At 36.0% G+C, this 19463-nt stretch overlaps 1 protein-coding gene across 6 annotated transcripts in view; it reads right to left on the bottom strand.

The window, feature by feature from the left end:
* FTO (fat mass and obesity associated) overlaps positions 1-19463 on the bottom strand; it is a 259203-nt gene that overhangs the window by 159569 nt on the left and 80171 nt on the right. For 5 of the 6 annotated variants that reach the window (XM_010584855.1, XM_010584865.1, XM_010584890.1 and 2 more), the window contains one exon: positions 17423-17542. The exons of the other annotated variant lie outside the window; for it this stretch is intronic. In XM_010584855.1, the coding sequence (XP_010583157.1) occupies positions 17423-17542 (120 nt within the window). The remainder of the gene's footprint in view (positions 1-17422; positions 17543-19463) is intronic. 6 annotated transcript variants of the gene reach the window in all.

Genomic DNA, 19463 nt, shown 5'->3' on the forward strand with positions numbered 1-19463 from the left:
GGCGGGGGGGGGGGGGGGGGGGGGGGGGGGGGATAAAAATCATCACAACAGATGCAACAACTGAGCAATCCATAGCTCATTTTGAGTCTTCAGCCCAAACGAAATACCCAGTGACTGGTATAGTTCACAAAAAAGGCTATCAAAGTATTTCTAACAGCAAATTGCTACAAAGCATACTTTGCTAGATGGAGTTACTTAAGAAGTTGCTGTGGAAACAAGAAAGGATTGGCCCAGAGAGGAGTAGTGTAAACTTATTAACAGTAGCATGCTCAAGTGCTCCAAGCCTTAACTGAAAGAACCACCTGAAAAGGCAGAGTCATTTAGTCTCCTCTGATGAGTGCAAATAGTGGACTCAAACCAGTAGTCAAGATTGAGCATGTTTGGTGAAGATGCAGGTAGAGCCTGAGGAGATGCCAGAAGGTAAAATGAATCCTCCAGAACTACAGAAGCCAGGAACATACTTCAGGAAAAAAATAAAATTGTGATGAACATGACTCAAAGATTTACCTTTTGGCAGGGTAGTCTCTCTCTGCTTATCCTTTCTCAGTGCAAAACTGCTACATAGTCTATATGAGAAAATTCTGCATTTTTCTGCATTGAAGTAGCCTCTGAAGCAGGTATCAAATGTTTTTAAAAGAGAATTCTCTGTAGAAGACTCAAAATTTTAAGATATTTTAAAGCAGGATAAGGTAATGCTTAATATTGCTGAAGAGTCTGAAAACAGAACACTGTTCATAATAAACTAGGAGAAACAATATTCCTGGGAAATTGGAAATCCTTCTCCTCTCCCAAACCCCCAGATTTTCACAGAATTTTAAAGCCTTTTCCATTCACAGACCACTGCAGCTCTCTGGAAACTATCCCAAAGGGTAAATTTTCCCTGTGTTTAGAGAAGTGTTTGCAACGTGTTCTGTAACATGGCCTAGGAATGATATTCTAAATTTTTCACCTTTAAATTATAAGCTTGAATATGAAGAACGTACAAAGAAACCCAAGTTGGACTTTTTTTTCTTTTCTTTTTTTTTTTTTTTGAGAATACAGTAAAATTAATATAGCAAAAGGAAAAAAATCATCACTGTTCATAAGAATTCATTCGCCCAGGGAGTTTTTTCATCTGTCCTCTCCTTTACTTAGCTAGACAGAAAATAGATTTTGCTAGCTATGTTTAATTTCCACAGCTGTCACTGTGATCTAAAACATTTATATTGGAGCAATGACATTTATCCTCATGAAACCAGGAACTGGAGTACCAGTTCAAACACTGTATAGGCTACCTGCTATCTTCTGACCCCAGTGGTATCTTAGATTTAGAAGTTGTACTGTGCAAATAAGCAGTAAAATGTTTTTTTATTAAAATACACTTGAAAAATGCAATTAGTTCTTGAAACAGCAAAAGTTGACATGGTTCATATATAGTTATTGACTGGGTTAGTAAAAATGTAAGACAAAAGGAGATACAACAGTAAAATGAAACCAGGATACAAATACTTAACATTTCTGATGTATATCTTTAAGTTTATTTCAGGTAGAATACTTTGAATGTCTAGTAATTAATTTAATTGTATAAATTCCGCTTATGGAAAGAGTCACCAAAAAAGAGCGTCACAAGTAATAGATTCATAGCCCTAGTGAGAGAGTCATGTTAATTACTCAAGTCCCTTATGCAAACTTTTCAAATGGTTGTTTTGAAAAAAAAATTACAGCACTTCTGCAAACATTTATGGTTCAACCCAAGAAAATAAATAGTTGTTTGTGATGGATGTAAAAAGGAGTCAAGCAGATTTCAGCAGAGTTCGAAACAGGCCTAGCAAAATTATAACATAGTATACATTTGTACACAACATAATCTTTAATATAAAAACTGCGAAGTACATTGTTCTAGTTATACCAGCCACTTCAGCAAACAAGTTGCTCCATCTTTCCTGAACGAAATCTTAGTTACCAAGCTGGATCTTATTATTCACATTTAAAGCGTTGATATTTATGTAATTTAAGTTATGCCTTCAGTTGTATGTTCTTTCAGTCTTTTCTTGTCACCCCCTAATTCCTTTCCCTCCCCACTTCCCCCCTCCCCCCCTTTGTAGTAGTAAAAATGGATTTATACAAAACCAATAAGTTTTACTAAAAAATATATTCTGGTTTTAATCAGGCAGCTTATAACTTAAAATTTCACACATACACACTATTGCAAATGTTCTATCTGCAGACTTTCAGGCTGAACGTTCTGCTACAAAAAGGCTATAATACAACAACTCCTTCAAGAAAGTTGATTCAGAAATGTGTCAGCAGACAAAAAACTATTTTTGACATATAAAGTGAAATAATACATTCACACAAAAGTCACATTTTTAACTAGTCGCATAATTTGTTATTAGTCGTTTACATATTTAGTTTTCCCAGAGCAAGACCCTATGAAATGCTGCAGTCAATAAGTTAAATAGAGGCAAATTCAGATCTTCATATTAGTACCTTGCAGTTCTTTTGATCCATGAAAGCAAATATCTGCCTAGTTTCTCTTTCCTGTTCTATCACTTACTGTGGTATTTCTAGCTTCAAGGAGTAATGGGAAGGAAAGGAAAAATAATTTTGAATGATGAGGCATCAACTTTTACATTAACTTCATTATGCTGACTACAAATAAAGTTTAAAAAGTACAGATACTTTCTAATTTATTACTATTCTCTTTCCTGTTACACTCTTGCACTTCTAAGATTCTTTATACTTCAATTATCTTTATTCCCATTTCTCTCTATTTTGTTAACCATTCTCTCACTTTGTTATACTATCTTCCTTCTTAAAATTGTTTCCCTTCCCTGTTCCTCCCTTTCTCCTGCAACTTATTTCTTCCCAATTTCTCTCTCTGCTCTGCTCACAAAACCACCCTGGCCTTTAATTCTGCCTCCTACTGAACCCTCCTTCTAGTTCTTATGCTTTCCATACATTTTGTGGTGCCAGACTACTCAGTCTCTCTGCAGCAGTAGAAAAAACATTTCTAAGCGTAAATGAACCTATTAAAATAAAAGTGAAACACTAAAGGAACAAAAAAAGAAGGAACAAAGCCAGTGTAGTGCTTAGTATTTGTACAAGAGAAATAAAGCTAACCACAGGCCAGCAATTGAATGGCAGACAGCAGTTAAACAATCTTAAACAGAAAAGTCATGTAGGAAGCCACAGTGCCATATGCAGAGTTCCCCCTGGAGCATGTACAGGAAAAAAGTCCCCCTGAAATTTCAGCATGTCTGCTTTTTATCCCACAACATAGGACTAATTGTCCTCAGTGTCTGAGCTGGATTCCTTGCATGCTGGAGCAGAACAAATACTACTTTTTCACCTATCTGTCATGGCAAACATGAAAGACTATGACAAAAGCAAACCAGGACTAATCTTAGCACCTCACAGAGCTCTGAGCAAAACACCAGAGAGAAAAGCAGAGAGAAAGTTAGCACACAAGAGACAGTAAAACAAAATCATCAAATGAGTAGATGGACAGGAGCCTCTTGCCTCTGTGCTTCCACTTACTTAATAGTCATCCTATCTGCTGTAGAGCAACATTAAAACACCCACAGATATGGTACATAGATTAAACATAAATTATTATATTATGTTTCAATCTTCTGACAGACTGAACGACTTGATGCAGCAGTTCAGGCATTAAGCGCATAGCTGGTAAGTGCCTTAAAACAGAGCTTTTATACACCATGTTCGAGCTCTGCAAAATATATATTGTTAACACTTGATCAGCCTAGTCTGATGCTGAGTTTTCTTAAAACACCAAGTCAAGATCAGTTATGTCTCTATTGGAAAATGCAGAGGCAGGCTATCACATCCCTTTACAGTTTCCAAGATTAGCATCATTTGAGCTGAGAACATACTACAGTCTGAAGCTTGAAATACTGACCCCCAACATATGAGCTGCTCTCCTTCCATTTTTGGCTTCCAAACATTAATGTTTCCTTCCTTGCTCTTTAACCACCTTCTTTGTTTATATGCAATATGCAAGTCCTAAACATTGCAGAGGGCTACCATGTACCAATACAATTCTCCTGCAACTGGCTTCTAACAGTTTCAGTTACTAGCAGAGAGGTTTTAGAGGAGAAAAATGCCAGTGAGGGAACTCTTGCAGGTCTTCCGCCATCCCCATGCTTTTCCAGATTTGAAGTAGGCAGAATGCCCACAGCTTGAAGAAGCCTCCAAATGGAACATCTACCTCAGCATTTGCAGTCAAGTAATGTGTTAGGGTCACCTTTACAGAAGGGAGCAAAGCCAGTGTCACAGCATACTTCGGTAAACCCTAACAATTGCTGTAGATCACAGAAAAGTCTTTGCAGTTGGACACAGCAACTCAGAAAACCAGGACTGTGTGAAAAACAAAATGGCAAAAAGCCTTCACTGCTTCCCTCTTACCAGCTGCAGCCCTGTAAGGAACAGAGCTCAGCAAAACAGAAAAAGACCATAGTATTTAGGGAAAGGCTTGAAATTTTAGGGAAAGGGTAACTTCGCACAGCCACAACCTTTGAAAGAATTGAAGGCTTTTAATATAGCTCCTCAGTTCTGAAAACAGAGTAGTTGGGAGACAGCTGGCAGCTGGACAAGAGTCTCTACAGTATCTCCAAATTACCTGAAATGACAACCATATATATTTATACATTATAAAGTGTGTGTGTATATATGTATACATACACACAATTTTATACATACATACATATATATATATACACACACACACATACATAATCTTTTCTTTAACAAATCCTTCCAAAATGGCTTAGAATGAGACACAGGTAGGTATCTACTCTCTTAGAGGCTAAGTAGGGAATGCCTTCTTCCATGTACTTTTGACTACACTTCTTTCAGTTAAAAGATTTTTTACTATTTTTAAATGGAGGATTTCTGGAGGACCTATTCATTGCAAAGAGAATTGATGTTCTAACGACTACAGCTTCAGACTTGGGCCCCTAAGGAAGAAGGATGCTCCTCTCCCCACCCGAAATTACCTCAAAGTAATTTTCAGATAAAACAGAAAACACAAAACTTTTAGTAAAAAAAAAAAAAAAAAATCAAAGTAAGAAACACTGCAAAAAAAAGACCCCAAATAAAAGAATGTACCTTTGACCTCTGGTAATTCAAACAGAGTGTTAATCACCAAAGGATTAACACCCTCTGCATTATAAATAACATAACCAGTCATCAGGAAATTATAACACCCCATATAATCAAGAAACACTGAAGTCTACCATAGAATTATGCCCAAGCAGTGGGAGGTACTAAGATGGGAAACTAACATACTGTATCAGTTCAGTAAGATTCTGCAACTTCAAGCATTATGGAGAACAGCTCAGTACTTAAACAGATAAACCTCTTTCCCTCTATGTGTACACATGTGTGTATATATATATGTACACATGCCCATGTGTTTATGTATATAAGCACACAAATAATTGACACATTTTAAACGTTATACGCATTTTTTAAATTGTTAAAAATCTATGCACTTATCTCCCTGATTTTTTGGGGGTGGTAATTTTATGTTTGTTGCATTAAAATCAGACACTTTTTTTAACATACTTTAAGTAACTTTCTGCATTCGATGTAATTATTTTTTGCTTAGACAAGGACTATTTCTCCCTTATTTGGTTCTGTAGTATAACCCAGTAGCATATTAAATGTAGTATTATTACCACACAAAAGCATCAATAAAGAAATTTCTATCAAAGCACAAACTTTTTTAAAGGGATGAAAAAAAAAAATCAAAGAAATCTCTACACACAATATTCTGCTTTGAAGGGGACACACAGCTACCTTATCTTCTGTCATCTTCTCCGTAACTGCTGCCCCCATTGCAAAGCTTCCCCTACCCTATTTTCTTTCAAACCACACCATGCCTTTTTGCCTGAGAGCCTTTGCCATCCTTTCCTGCTCTTTCTTGAAGCTTTCCCTGCCAAGCTTGTTTTCTATTCCCACTGTACCCAAAGGTCCATTCCACCTACACATCTAATTTCAAGTTTTCCAACCACTACAGCACTTCAAAACTCCTGTCCCAGGAGTCCTCACTCATATTGCCTTTGGTCCTGTTATTCTGTCAACAGAATGGCTCCTAAACCCTCTTTCCCATGTTTTCACTGGCTACTGGCACCTACTGCCACTCTCTCTTTGGCCAACTGCAACCTGCAGTCTGCTGTCCTGCTTGCCTGCCCCCCCCCCCCCCTTCTTCCTTTCAAAAACCTGTAAAAGGTGAGTAAATAAATAAACATTAATATACTAGATGAACCAAATGAGATGGGAAGGAAAACTCACTCAGCACTTACTGTTTCCAACTGTGCCTGTGCCTTGCTAATCAATCTTCTCTAACCTCCCAGACAGGAGGGTTCCACTAGGACCAGGATCCCAACGTTTCCACAAGAGGAAAATCAGACCTTTTCTTTAATGTGGAGTACCTCTTGAAGAACAAAAAGAGCAACTCATCTCAAGGAAGAACAAGTCAGTTCAAATTACTTTAATTTGTAATCGTGTTTTCTGCTGAGACCGAGAGATCAGGGGAGAAAAGATGCACAACCTCACAATCACACCACACTAATTTACCTTCTTCCAAAGAATGATAAATGAAGGTAGTGTCACAGAATCTGGTAACACAACTGCAAGCAGGCAAGGTGAGGTTGGGATGAACATGGACAGCTCTTCTCATGTATAAAGATGTTAAAATTAGATGGGGGAAAAAAAGAAAAGTAGACTCAGTTTGAAAAGCCTTTACAATCTAAACTGCACCAGAATTTCTCCTTCAAATCTTCAGTAAAAAGACATACTCTAATTCACTTCTTCACATTGCAGAATAACTAGCAAATTTCACCTTTCTCAAGCCCACTACAAAACCCCACAGGATTTCTTCAACCTTGTGTCATTGCTTATGACACAACTATGAAATACAGTTTCTAAATGAAATACACTTTAAGGCTGCACCATGAGAAAAAGCACAGCTTAATTAAGTTAACTAAGCTGATTAAGCCATGCTCTTTCACCTATTACAGGAAGTATTTAGCCCTGGAGCCATCACAGCGTATGACATGTTTTCCAGAGATACTGTATATATTTAGTCACTGCAGAAGAGGAAAAAGCAAACACCCCATATGTCAGCATGCCAACAAAAGAACAGAAGAAGTATCAGCTGATAAAGCAGCTGTTTACATCTCATTCTTGTCTGGAAGGTAGGTATTACATTGCAACGGAATAGATGAAGTTAAGAGAACATTACCCCAACACCTCAGATCTGACTGTTATAAAATAATTGCAGTAGGAACACTCTCTCTGAAAATCTCAGTCACTGATATTATTACCTGGCTCTTTGTATGTTTACAAAACACTCAGACAAATGGATTTAAAATTGAATAGATTATGGCTGCCTTATTTTAAAACAATTAAGATTAATCTTTCTCCTTTGTTGTATCTAAATGAGTTTATATCATTAAAAGAATTCTTTAAAATTTTCAATCCTTTCAAAATGTCTAAAAGCAATTTCTAAAATAAAGACATAGCTAAATAGCATTATTCTTATCTTGGCTTTTGTCGGTACAAGGTTGCTGCTCTGTGTCTCATAAAGATTTCTGGCAGAGTGAGAAAACCTGGTCAGTATCAGTCTTTCCTGGGACCTGTCTGAAGTGTCGACAAGCAGCTAAGCTGAATATTAATACACTCTCCATCATCAAAAGCTGTTGCATACCCAAAGGATGAGAAATATTTTAATCAGCTTTCAGCTTGTCTAGTAGAAGTCAGTTTATTCCTTTGGGATTATACACTATGTGCTCAATTTTTGTCTTCGTGCTCTCTCTCTATTACTTTTGAAACTAACAGCAAAGAGCCTAAATCTGCTGTTTTGTCGGAAAAAGCCAACTAATGCTGTGATTCAATTACAGTATTTTACATTTAACAAGAAAATGTAGAAGATGAAAAGCAAAGAAAAAAGTTGAGAAAACAGTCCTGTATCCCAGTTTTTAATAGTAGGATTTCTTAAAGAAACCAGTGGGACTTTTTTTGTTTTATTCAATATTTTTGCAAATTTTCTGAGTTTTCAAGACTGATTCATCTGTTGTCTTACCCATCTTTTACCCTCCGCAGTAGATATGTAAGTTTTGATGCTGTAAATTCACAATTCCTTTAGCATAATGACCGCCAGTAGAACTGACCCATGAATATATACATGTTTTATAAACACGTGTATCAAGTGTGTCCTACATGAAAGCAAATAAAAGATCAGTAATGGAATAATGGTCTGAAAAGCCTCGACTATAAAACTATAATTGCCTGGTAACCTCTCCTTTCTCTGCTGTCATTCCTCTGAGAGGCAAAGTCAGTCACTGTAAGGTTGCATTAATGAAGATACCACTTAGAGGAGAAGAGGAAAAAAAAAAAAAAGGTGAGAAATACTAATAATCCTAATTATATTTTTTTTTAATCCTTTTAAAAGCATCATAACATTTCAGACTAAGATACAGCCAGGACTTGTATTGGCCTTTGCATTGAGCACCTACATAAACACAATATAGAATTAATTTTGTGTTACTTCATCCCTGCTTCCTTGGGGATGGATGTATTACCATAGTACATGTAATACCTTGGTGCTCCTTCCTCTTCCTGGTAAGAGGAGACAGAAATATAAAGCTTAGCTGCTGAAAGATTTTCATATACTCTATCACCTCAAGAAATTCTGGGAAGTACAACCTTTGTGTACTTGGTACTACACAGCATCAGCATAAATTGGTTTGTACAGGCTAATCTTAAAATAATTTCCATCTAAATCTTCCGTCAACAACATAACCAATCATTAGTTTTGAGCAAAGGAGTGAATTCAGTGGTTCCACTACTGCAAATGATTTCAGCACAGAAACTCCTATTTCGTAAAATGGCAGCTTGACATTGGACAGAATAGGAAAACAATCAGTAAAGGATGCCAATGAGTAAACTTACTCTGCCATGTGTCTGAATTACAAGGAAAGTCTTATAATTCACTTACCCAAGCTGACTCCCACCACAACATTGACAAATCAATTGACCTAGCTAGCTAGTGAAGCTTTAATCCATTAGTATGTGGCACACAGCTTGAAGATCAAGCTAAAATATAATTATTAGCAGTGTAAATATGCATGTGTATATACACACACACATAAAAATAAAATAATCACTTCGGTTTATTACACAATTATATTGATTCCTAGGCAGCTAGACAACATGAACTGATGCACTATTCCCAGCTATTAAGAGTGCACTTTGCAGAACAGTGCATGCTAAGCATGAAGTCATATTCATCTTGAACATAGCTCCACTGATGCCATTCCTATTCATAAGCAAGAATCTGGCCTGTTCTCACCATTCCCTTAATCATTCTATTGTATTACAGAAATTCAAAATGAGTCCTAGGAAAAGAGATGCCATTAGTCTGATTGCGATAAACAATCACATTATTTTACAGGAATAATCTACAAGATTTGCTACACTTAAACTTTATATTACAGTCTCTGCTGTGAGAATTATATAGAGTTCAGATTCTCCAGCAGTTCAAGGAGAACTGCCAAAACCTGTTGTTAACTAGAGACATTCAAGAAAAGCCAGTAATTATCTTCTTACTGCAGAATAGTAAACATTATATCTACAGCTTCAGTATTATTAAGCAGAAGCATGTGTAGTAAGAAATGAAAAGTGCAAAAAAGATTCACTCAAAAGCTCCTCAGAGCTACAACTGGGAACTGCGAGGAGACAACTGGGGTCAGCCACAACACAGTAAGCTCCTTCTGTTATACTTAGATTGACAGAACCTGCCCATCTGAAAAAAACCCCAACCAAACCAAAAATAAAACCCACATTAAAAAACCTTAGATGTGGCCCAAATTCTACAATTTCACAGTAGGGGGGAAGCAGAAATTTGTTAGGTTCCTTCAACTGCAGAATGTTTGCTCCCTAGGACATAGCCAGTAAGTAACTCTTTTTCAGTTACAGTAAAAATCATGGCCTCATTTTATTGATGAGGAATTTAAGATCAGAAATAGTTTGCAATCTAAAACCAAAGTAAGACCTCAACATTCTGATCTCCACACTGATTTTGAAAACCACATTTAAGCTACTTGCACAAGTTAAACAGAGGGTCAGTGAAAGAATTAGCATCTAATCCATCAGACCATAATGCTTTCCATGGCAAGTACTGAAGCAAATTTTTATTTCCTTATATATAAAATGAAAGCTATAAATTTGATCAAAGATTAAGCAACTGTTAAAAAATAGATTGCAAAAATACTATTCACCCTTGATCTTGTTAGGAATTAGAAGGACTGACGATCAGATAGGAAAGAAAAAGAATCAATGCAACAATGGCAGCTTTTTGGAAGAAGTCACCTCCTTCGCTTACAAAAGCCATTTGGAAAGTAAAACAGCTGTATTCTATTTTATAGTGGTTACATAGCCACTAAAATACAATAGCAATAAAACCATGTTTAGCAATCCTAGTTGTACTCTACAAAAACAAAAAAAAAATTACAGCAATGTAGATGGTGACATTTTAGTCACACTGCCATTTACTTTCACTTTCATTTGAAATCACAACTTCCCCTACTTTGTAGCAATCAGTAAAAATTATTCCTGCCAAACCACTGTAATTCAGTTTCAACACCAAACCAAATCTGTTTTTTGTATCTATGTAGCATGTGCATAAGCATACACACACAAATGTACAAATGCGTAGGCTCTATATCTGATCACTCCTATGACTGCATAAATGAGAACTAGAAACCACTTTAACTATAGTTAATAATTAACCAAGTTTTATATAACATATAGATACACAAATTTCAAAAACACAGAAAAATTCCTTTTCATGAAGTGTTATTCTCAGTGTTCAATAATGGTCTTTTATTCAGTTTTTCTACTAGGAAATGGATTTCTAAGAACACAAAAGGCTTGGCAAAGAATAATTGGACTAGTAAAACAATAGCACAATACTACTACACTATTTCCACAGCAAATAAGCCTTGATAAATACACTGTTGATAAAAAGATCTTTCGTTATTCCAGTATGTCCATCTAACATTCTGAGGAAAAAATGGTGGAAACAGCACACAATTTTATACAATCTACAATAGCCCCATCATACTGATTCTGCTTTCACTGAAATCAGTCACATAGCTCCCATTAACAATAAAAGGGCAAAACCAGGTTCTAACATATCCTTCCAGTACTGACACTGGATTCACAGGGATGCAGCAGGAACTACAATCTGAGCTCTTCCCTCTCTGCCACACACGGGGTGACTTGCATTACTACCAAATATATTCTAACGCTCTCTAAACTCTTCTCCCACGTTGTTCCTGCTGCCAAGAAGTGCAAGCGCTTGCCCCCAGTGCTCACTCCCTATGAATACCTTTTCTCTAGATATAACTTTATATGATTCAGAAGTTACATAAAGAAATTAATTAGATCATCACAGTTAAAAACCCCAACATACCTGTGTATGTATTTGTGTGTAGAAGCATGTACATACACATACAGTCACACTATGCACCAGCTCTGATAGTCTATCCACTATGAGAAAACTTTTACATGTGATGGAGAATCCTGTTTAAACCACAGTGCTCAGCTCAGACAGAGATCCATCTACACAATTCAAAGACAAGATTGGGGCATAACCTATATGCACAATTTTGATTTCTGCTGATTGTGTGTTATATGTATTTATGTTTTAAATACTAACACAGAGCTCATCACATTTTACATGCAAGTACATGTATATACTACACACAATCGTATACATCCTATAGTACAAAAACACAGTGAAAACAACAGAAAGAAGCCCTATTACGTATTACGGTAAGAGTTAAGCACAAGACAACAGAATTCTAGTCACCCAAAACCGAAGCTCACCAAGATACAGTTGTGTACACAAGAACACGTATGAATGTCAAACTCGTAACTCAGGTGCAAATCCACCTAGAAGGGAACACAAAAATGGGACAGCATGCCCACCTCCTTTGCACCATCTGGTGCGGCACACACTACCGGCCACACGACATGCACAGCTGCACAAGCCACCCATGGTCCTTCCATTTGTGCTGTCGGAAACACATCTCACTTTCCTATAGGACATAAATTGTCCTAAACTTTTCCTGGCTTATGCCAGTTTACATGGTAACCTTAATGTTTTCAGCATAATTCTCACAGTGTGCTGTATGAGTTGGAAGACTGCCCTTTTGACAATTCCAGGTTATAACAGAAATGTTATAGTGGTTCATATCAACACAGCTTAGATCTCAACCAGCTCACATAAGGGTTAAAAATAGAAAGTGCTATCCACTGGTTTGCTCTGATGTTCCTGTAGATATTGTCACTGGATGTATCCTCAGTAGAATTCTATTCAACACCTCTGTCTTTAAGTACAAAGCTGTAGGCTGTAGCAGCTTTAGGAAACATAAGTATCCTTTTTTCTGCTGCACAGTATCTGTGTGTGAAATTCTCTAAAGGGGTTTAAGTATTTACCCTGAACACTATCAGACAGTTTCTAAAATTTTCCTTATCCTGTTGCAAAAACACTTCAAAGAGAATCATAAACACAGTCCTTTGTGCTTTCAGCACACACTTTGTTTTGGAAGCTTAAGTCTGAATTCCCTCAGAATTGTAAATATTTTTTCTGAAAGATGTGCAATACAACTTTATTTTTTTTTTTTTTTTTTTTTTTTTAAGATTGGTCGTGATTCTACTACACACAATGCTGAATCCTTTTTCCCATTTCTGACAGCTAAAAATACTGGGGTCAAGGAAATTAGTGCCAAAAAAATAAAAAAAGAAAAAAGAAAAAGAAGTCTTCAGGATCAGGTTTTGTTGTTGTTATTGCTGTTGAAGATAAAAGGTACATTTCCAGAAACATCTGACTCCTAGTATACATAAAACATAACCTGCCAAAAATACATTTATTTAAAGGGTCTGGCCTAAACAGATAAGAAGAGCCCCAAAAGACAAGAAATATGGCTAAAATTTGGGTCTTTGAGCTGCCATGTTGTGCCTACATTTCACAGCTCATTAGGCAAACACGATCACCCATCACTGCATGGCCCTCCAATAGAGGAGTATGACACTGCAATATGTAAGCACAACAAGAAAGCTAGAAAAGAAATTAAAATAATACCTCAGAATTTCTTGAATTTTCGCTGACAAGGTCAAACCAATTCAAATATCAGTTAAGTTGCTCTGCATTTTCTGAAAAAAGCTAAACAACCAACCAGCCTGTTTGTGATCCCATTATCTTTTTTTTTTTTTTAAATATAATTGGTTAGCTGTTTAAAGTGCCAAAGTCTACAAAAGCTAGGATTCCTTTTAAAAGTATATTTTATCTTATAGCTTTTCATGGTTATTCTGGAACTCAAATACCCTGATTTAAATACATATTTAAACCATTGTTTTAATTTGGAAAAGGAAAAAAAAAAATATGGCCCTGGGCTGAGATTTTGTAGCTCAAGTTTCAGCCTAGACTCAATTCTAACTGTCAGGCTGTAAGCCCCTGAAGTAGTGGCTTATAGCTGAAACTATGACATACTTCATATGTAGCAATAGTAGCAAATAAGGAAATAGACCTCAAAAAGGAAAGAAAAATAATTTTACAAGAGAATAGCTTTGCTCTCTGATTTCAATTTAGTTGTATAAAGTGATAAAAGCATGCTGTTGAGAATAACAGTAATAAAACATGACTAGCAAATACAGTTTTTAACTTTTACTAATCAAGGTGAAAGTTGTACAGAAAGATACCAGTTTGCGTGAAATGCCACTTTGCTCATTATAACTACACAGAATGTGCACACTTTTGCTTTTACACGACATTTATAAATTAAAAGGTGTGCTGTGTTTCATTATCATCAGCTGTATTTTAGGATGCCAAAAAGTGAAACAAATGGTGTAACAATTACTTGTGTTTCAGTTATATCATTAAAACTTAGTTCTTTAAGATCTATGTTTCATTCCTTTAAGTAGACCCTTTATTGTAGGCAAACAGTTACGTTGTATATAACTCCAAATCAGCCATACTCTTTTCTACATTTTAGTTCTACAATTTTTTTCATCTTGCCAAATTCCTGCATAAATACGTGGCATTAAATGGAGCCTAGCCTACCTAACATAATTATATATGTTGTGATTCTATACTGCAGTGACACTGATACATTTTAATAATCCCAGTCTCGGCTCTTACCCACTAAAGTCAATAAAGGTTATTAAGGCCAACTGCCATATAAATACATTGCTACATTGCTAAATGGACTGTCAAAGCAGGAAATACAATTCACACCATATAGCACTACTAGCATCTTCATTTATTTTATTATTTTTCTTAAAAGGACCACTAGATATGTTAAAAAAGTCTTCAAAGATTCAATAGTTAAGTATAATCACATATGTTTATTTTTCGTTCCACAAACAAAAACCATTTCATTGATTTACATTTTACTTATTCAAATGTGAATCAGCCTAAAACAAAATAAACAAAAAAAGACTGTAGGACTTCTGCAGTTCTTACTGATTTGGCATGGTGTTAAAAGATTTTCATAGCTAAAATAAATGTCAGATTGCAAGGTTTGCATGATATCAGACCCTGAGAGACAAATTGTCTCTCCACTGAATCTCAGAACAGCTACAGCAAGACTTCCTTGCATCACATGAGATTTCAGCTTTTCAGACTTCTCTTTACCCAGAAAGCAAAGCTTGTACAGTCTTTTTTTCAAATGGTAACTCTCCCTTTGAATTCAGCAAGCATTTATCCTGATGTTGCAGATGATAACGTGTTAATCTTGGATGACTTTTAAAAAAAAACAACCCTCAAACATTTGAATAGCCTTTGTATTTTCAAGGGAGGGGGAAAAAGAGAAGAAGATCGGTTGAACTGCTTTGGATTTAATGGTTCATAAATTCATGAGGTAATATTGTGGGAAATGTGATGTTTTATCAGAATGTCATTCAAATGAAAGGTTTAACATTTACATCACAAGAGCAAGCTCTAAGTAAAACTATCCTCAGGGAAAGAAATGCCAGGAATAAACATTATGATAAAATTGTGTGCTTGCTATAATGTACAAAAATATTAAATAATGCCCAAAGGTTTGACGACACTGGGTTAAACTTCCTGCAGTACTGTACTCTGCTGTGACATTGGAGTAATTACAATTAGCAGAATCAGAAATTATTTTGGAAACTTTCTTTTCTTCTTTATAACTGCTTTACTAAACAAGGGGAAAAAAAAGGCACAAGACTGACTTTTGTATCACTCTAGACACATATATAAAAGAATGTACATCAAGAGTTGGTCAGCTCACACAAAAGAAAAATACGTTGCTTAAGTATTTTCTTTTAAGCAACAATATTCTTCTGAGACAAGACCAACAATTCTAAGACATTTTTACTTTTAGCATTTTGACACTTTTTTTTTTTTTAAGAATCATTCAGCTAAAATTATAAATTTGGAGAAAACACGTCTACTGTAGACTACTGGGTACCTTCAGAAATACCTTTTTGATTCAACTTAATGCTGTGGAAGCTAAGCATGCACCAAAACACTACACTTTTTATGTTAAATTGCTGTTGAATTTGTTAACCCACAATTGATTTCCTGTGTTATGGAATCTTAGAGATTACAGCTAACTTGAAGCAACAGGGATAATTCTTGATGTTAATGCTACATTTCTATGTATTCTCATTAAGTCAGCGCCTGTTGTTGGCATTAAAACTGCGGCTCAACATTGCCCCCTACCGTCATTTTGTGAAACACTAAAGGACAAAACGTAGGTTAAATCCAAAAAACCCCACCTACCTCCAAGTCCCAAATACAGTAAGCATCAAATTTACTTAGAGACTCAACGAAACAGACATTCTCAATTAACATTCTCTTCTGTCTCCTTCAATAGCTGAAATTAATTGTGATTAATATGTTATAAGTCATAAAACATTAAAGCAATTTTTAAAATTTAAATTAGAAGCAGCTTCTGTCTTGGCCCAACCTTCAGTTTGCTGATAAATATCATCCTGAGGCCTGTTGAAAGGAGATACACTGACGCCACCATGTTTCTAATTAGACACACATGGTAATGTCACACCAACTGCAGAAAACCTAACCCTTGAGAATTCCTGAGTTTGCTAGTTTTCCATGTTCTCAACACACAATGGATATAAAATAACAATCAAACATTCTTGTCTCTACCTCATCTAAGCCTGTGTTACAAGAAAGTAAGTTGTCACTTGAAAGAAAAACAAAACAAAAGATTTTTTTAAAATTACAAAGGTCATTCAAGAATGTGAGCACATAAGAACACAAAAAATGAGGAATAAACCCCACATAAACAAGTTATTTATAACTTCCCTCCTTTTGTAGGAAAGTTTAATGTTCACTGATTCCTTGTGGCAACTGATTTCAAAAATGAAAGTTCCACTTTTCCACACTTATTTTCCAAGTCTGAAACCAGCCATTGCTGGAAAAGTTTACAATATGTTTGAGCTGGTTAGTGAGTCACATTTCCCCCAAAACTCAAGACCATATTCTTGTCGCACCGTACCTCCAAAGATTCAAAACCACCTCTACTACCAATCATATTCAGCATCCTCAGTTACATTACAAACTTTTCCAAGTCAACTACGAGCAAATTAAGGCTTATGCTGTGACCAGCAGAAATGACTGAGAAGCAGCTTCTAAGGCAGACATAAGGATATGAGTAAGGCACATTTGTCAATACAGTTCCTTCTGTGTACAGATCTAGAAGCAGGCATGCTCACAGATGTATCAAACCCTTACACTAGCAAAGCGTCCCAACTCATTCTTTACTTGGACAGCAACAACAAGCAGGCTAACAGTGCTTGTCACTGAGTCCTTTTTCAAGGAAAGCAGGGATGTACTTTCAAGTATACAGGAACCAGCATCACTACAATTATTCAAGAAACTAATCTCCTCTTGTTGGTTCTAGCTATGGTGTTAAGTGTGCAGGTAGACTACAGACAGATAGTTGTACCTCCAGATCATCAGATTTTACTCTCAACCTTCCTCAGATACATTCACCATTGTTGTCATTGGCAGAGTTGCCCATCTTGGTGTTGTACGAAAAAGTTGACAATGCAGAGTTTCAGGTACCAATCAGTGTGATGTAATATATATGACTGTCATCTTATGAGGCTGTCAAACTTTAAAAACAAGCAAAGTCAGGAAGTAAGTAAAATCTTGGTTTTTTGGATCTTATTTTGTTCACATTTCTTCTGGCTACTGGGGAGAAAACTAAGAGGAGGCAGTGAAGGCTGACATTGATTCTAGTTTTCATATGTTCTGAATAAAGTTTAAAACCCATTACTACAGCACAATTAAAAACTTAATTGTGAGTGCTCTCAGAATTAAGCTCTAGAGGCTTTAGACTATAAAACTAGCACTTACCATAACCTCCATTTTCCTCCAAAATTCTTCCAATTTAGCCATAGGCTTAAGCCACCAATCAGTGCACTTCAAATACCGCTTGCCTTGAAACCAAAACTGCCTAAGCCACTCAAATTCAACCTGCAAGGTAAAAACGTACAGTAGCATAAACATGTATGTTCCTTATTTGGGGCAGGAATAAGGTATTGCATGAATCCAGCTATACCTGAACAATCCTCTAGAAAAGGAGGTTACCAAAGTACTCATTTCTAAATGCACCCTTACACCTAGCTGTTTATTTTATTTCTATTCCACATGAATTTGGGACCTGAGCTACTCCCTTCAAATCTAGAGAGGTGCAAAACCCAACTTTTTTCTTTACATGTGGTATGTGTACAAAGAATACTAAAACTTCAGGTTTACTCACAATCCAGCCAAATACGGACAAATTCTGGCTTATTTTGATTAACGTTGTGGATTTCAAAATATTTCAGTCATATAAAAAAGATTGAAAAAACTTGCAGTAATAAAATTGCTAGAATGCAACCTAGTCAATTGCTACAGAATGAGAGTGTAGCATTACAAAGAATCAGAGTTGCTCATACTTTACCAAACAATCTGGTTACAGATAGGCTACCAGTAACTTTGGGATTGACTGGATCTCCATCTGGGACGGGCAATTGCTCTGCTCAGGCAGGGGTGCAGGGCAGAAGGGGTGTCCCACAGCTGCTCCTGCTCCCTCTGCTGGGTCTGCCGTCACAGCAAAACCTGCTAACACACAATCCGCACATCCCCGGGGTGAAAAAAGCAGGTTTCAGCTTTTTGGGGCATCTGAAGTAACAGGTTTTTTCCAGGACAAAGCTTGTGTGGAAACCGTACTTTAAGAAGAAAACAAATTCCCCACTGAAGCAATAAAAATTCCATCAGGAGCAAGCTAATACTTTTATTTGGAATATGAAACACAGCAAGTGATGTAATACTTTACTTTTGTGTTTTTTTTTTTAAAAATGTCATATGTGGATGGCCCATCAATGTTAAGACAAGAGAAATATTAGCTTACTAAAACATAGTATAAATATATAACTCATCAAATATTCTTTAAGCAAAATAATTCCATTTATCCTAATTTCCAGTGAGCCTTTTTTCCTTTAATAGTAATCCATAGTTCTGCTCTTCGGAATTCTGTATTTATCTTTGTTGTGGTAGTTATGTTTCACACCGAGTTCAAAGCTCCTTTAATCATTATTTGTACCACAAAGAAGTTTTTGTTTATACCTGCTCAGCTCCGATAATGCAAATAAAGACAACCTGCCAAGGTGAAAGAATAAAGAAAACTGCCCAAAGCTGTCACCTAATGCTTTCTTTCCTGCAAGGGTGAACAGAATGGCTGCAGAAATCTGAAAGTGTTCCAGTTAACATTAACTAAATGTTTGGTCAATACATGTTAAAGACTATAATAAAAGATACTTAAAAATTTGAAGTGTATAAAAAGAACATTAAAGCAACTTTGTTGGTAAAATATAACAACATGATTAGTTGGCAGACATAGATCTTAAAATATTTTCAAAAAAACCTGACTGCTAGCCTAGTGACTTTTTAGCACAGAAGTCTGATGACATCCATCCTAAAAAAAGCTGAAGGAAAGTTAGCTTCCTCTACCGTATTAACAAGGTATGAAGGATCAAGTATGGTTTGTTAAAAAATCCGTATACACAGTTTTGGGAAGGCTGAGCATATCGACAGTTCAACTAGAGTTTCAAGGACTAGATACTTTTTTTCTTCCCCCACTTCTTTTTGGTTTTGCTGGCCTCTACCACAAAAGGGCTGTAACACATGATGTCTGCCAAACATGTTTCATGAAATGAATCACATGAAGCCATTAATCAATGAAATTTTTTTTTTTAAATTAAAATCAATGTTACAATATGGCTCATCATATTTCAGTCAATCTGATTTTTGACTAGTCATATTGATTTGTTACATTAATCTATATAATTTCTGTCTAATTCAAGTCTGACATCTTGGCCAAATTTTAAATGTATCTTGATCCTATACAGAGTAT

The sequence above is a fragment of the Haliaeetus leucocephalus genome, unplaced genomic scaffold (assembly GCF_000737465.1).
Source record: "Haliaeetus leucocephalus isolate CR32 unplaced genomic scaffold, Haliaeetus_leucocephalus-4.0 Scaffold92, whole genome shotgun sequence".
In the NCBI taxonomy this organism is placed as follows: Eukaryota; Metazoa; Chordata; class Aves; order Accipitriformes; family Accipitridae; genus Haliaeetus; species Haliaeetus leucocephalus.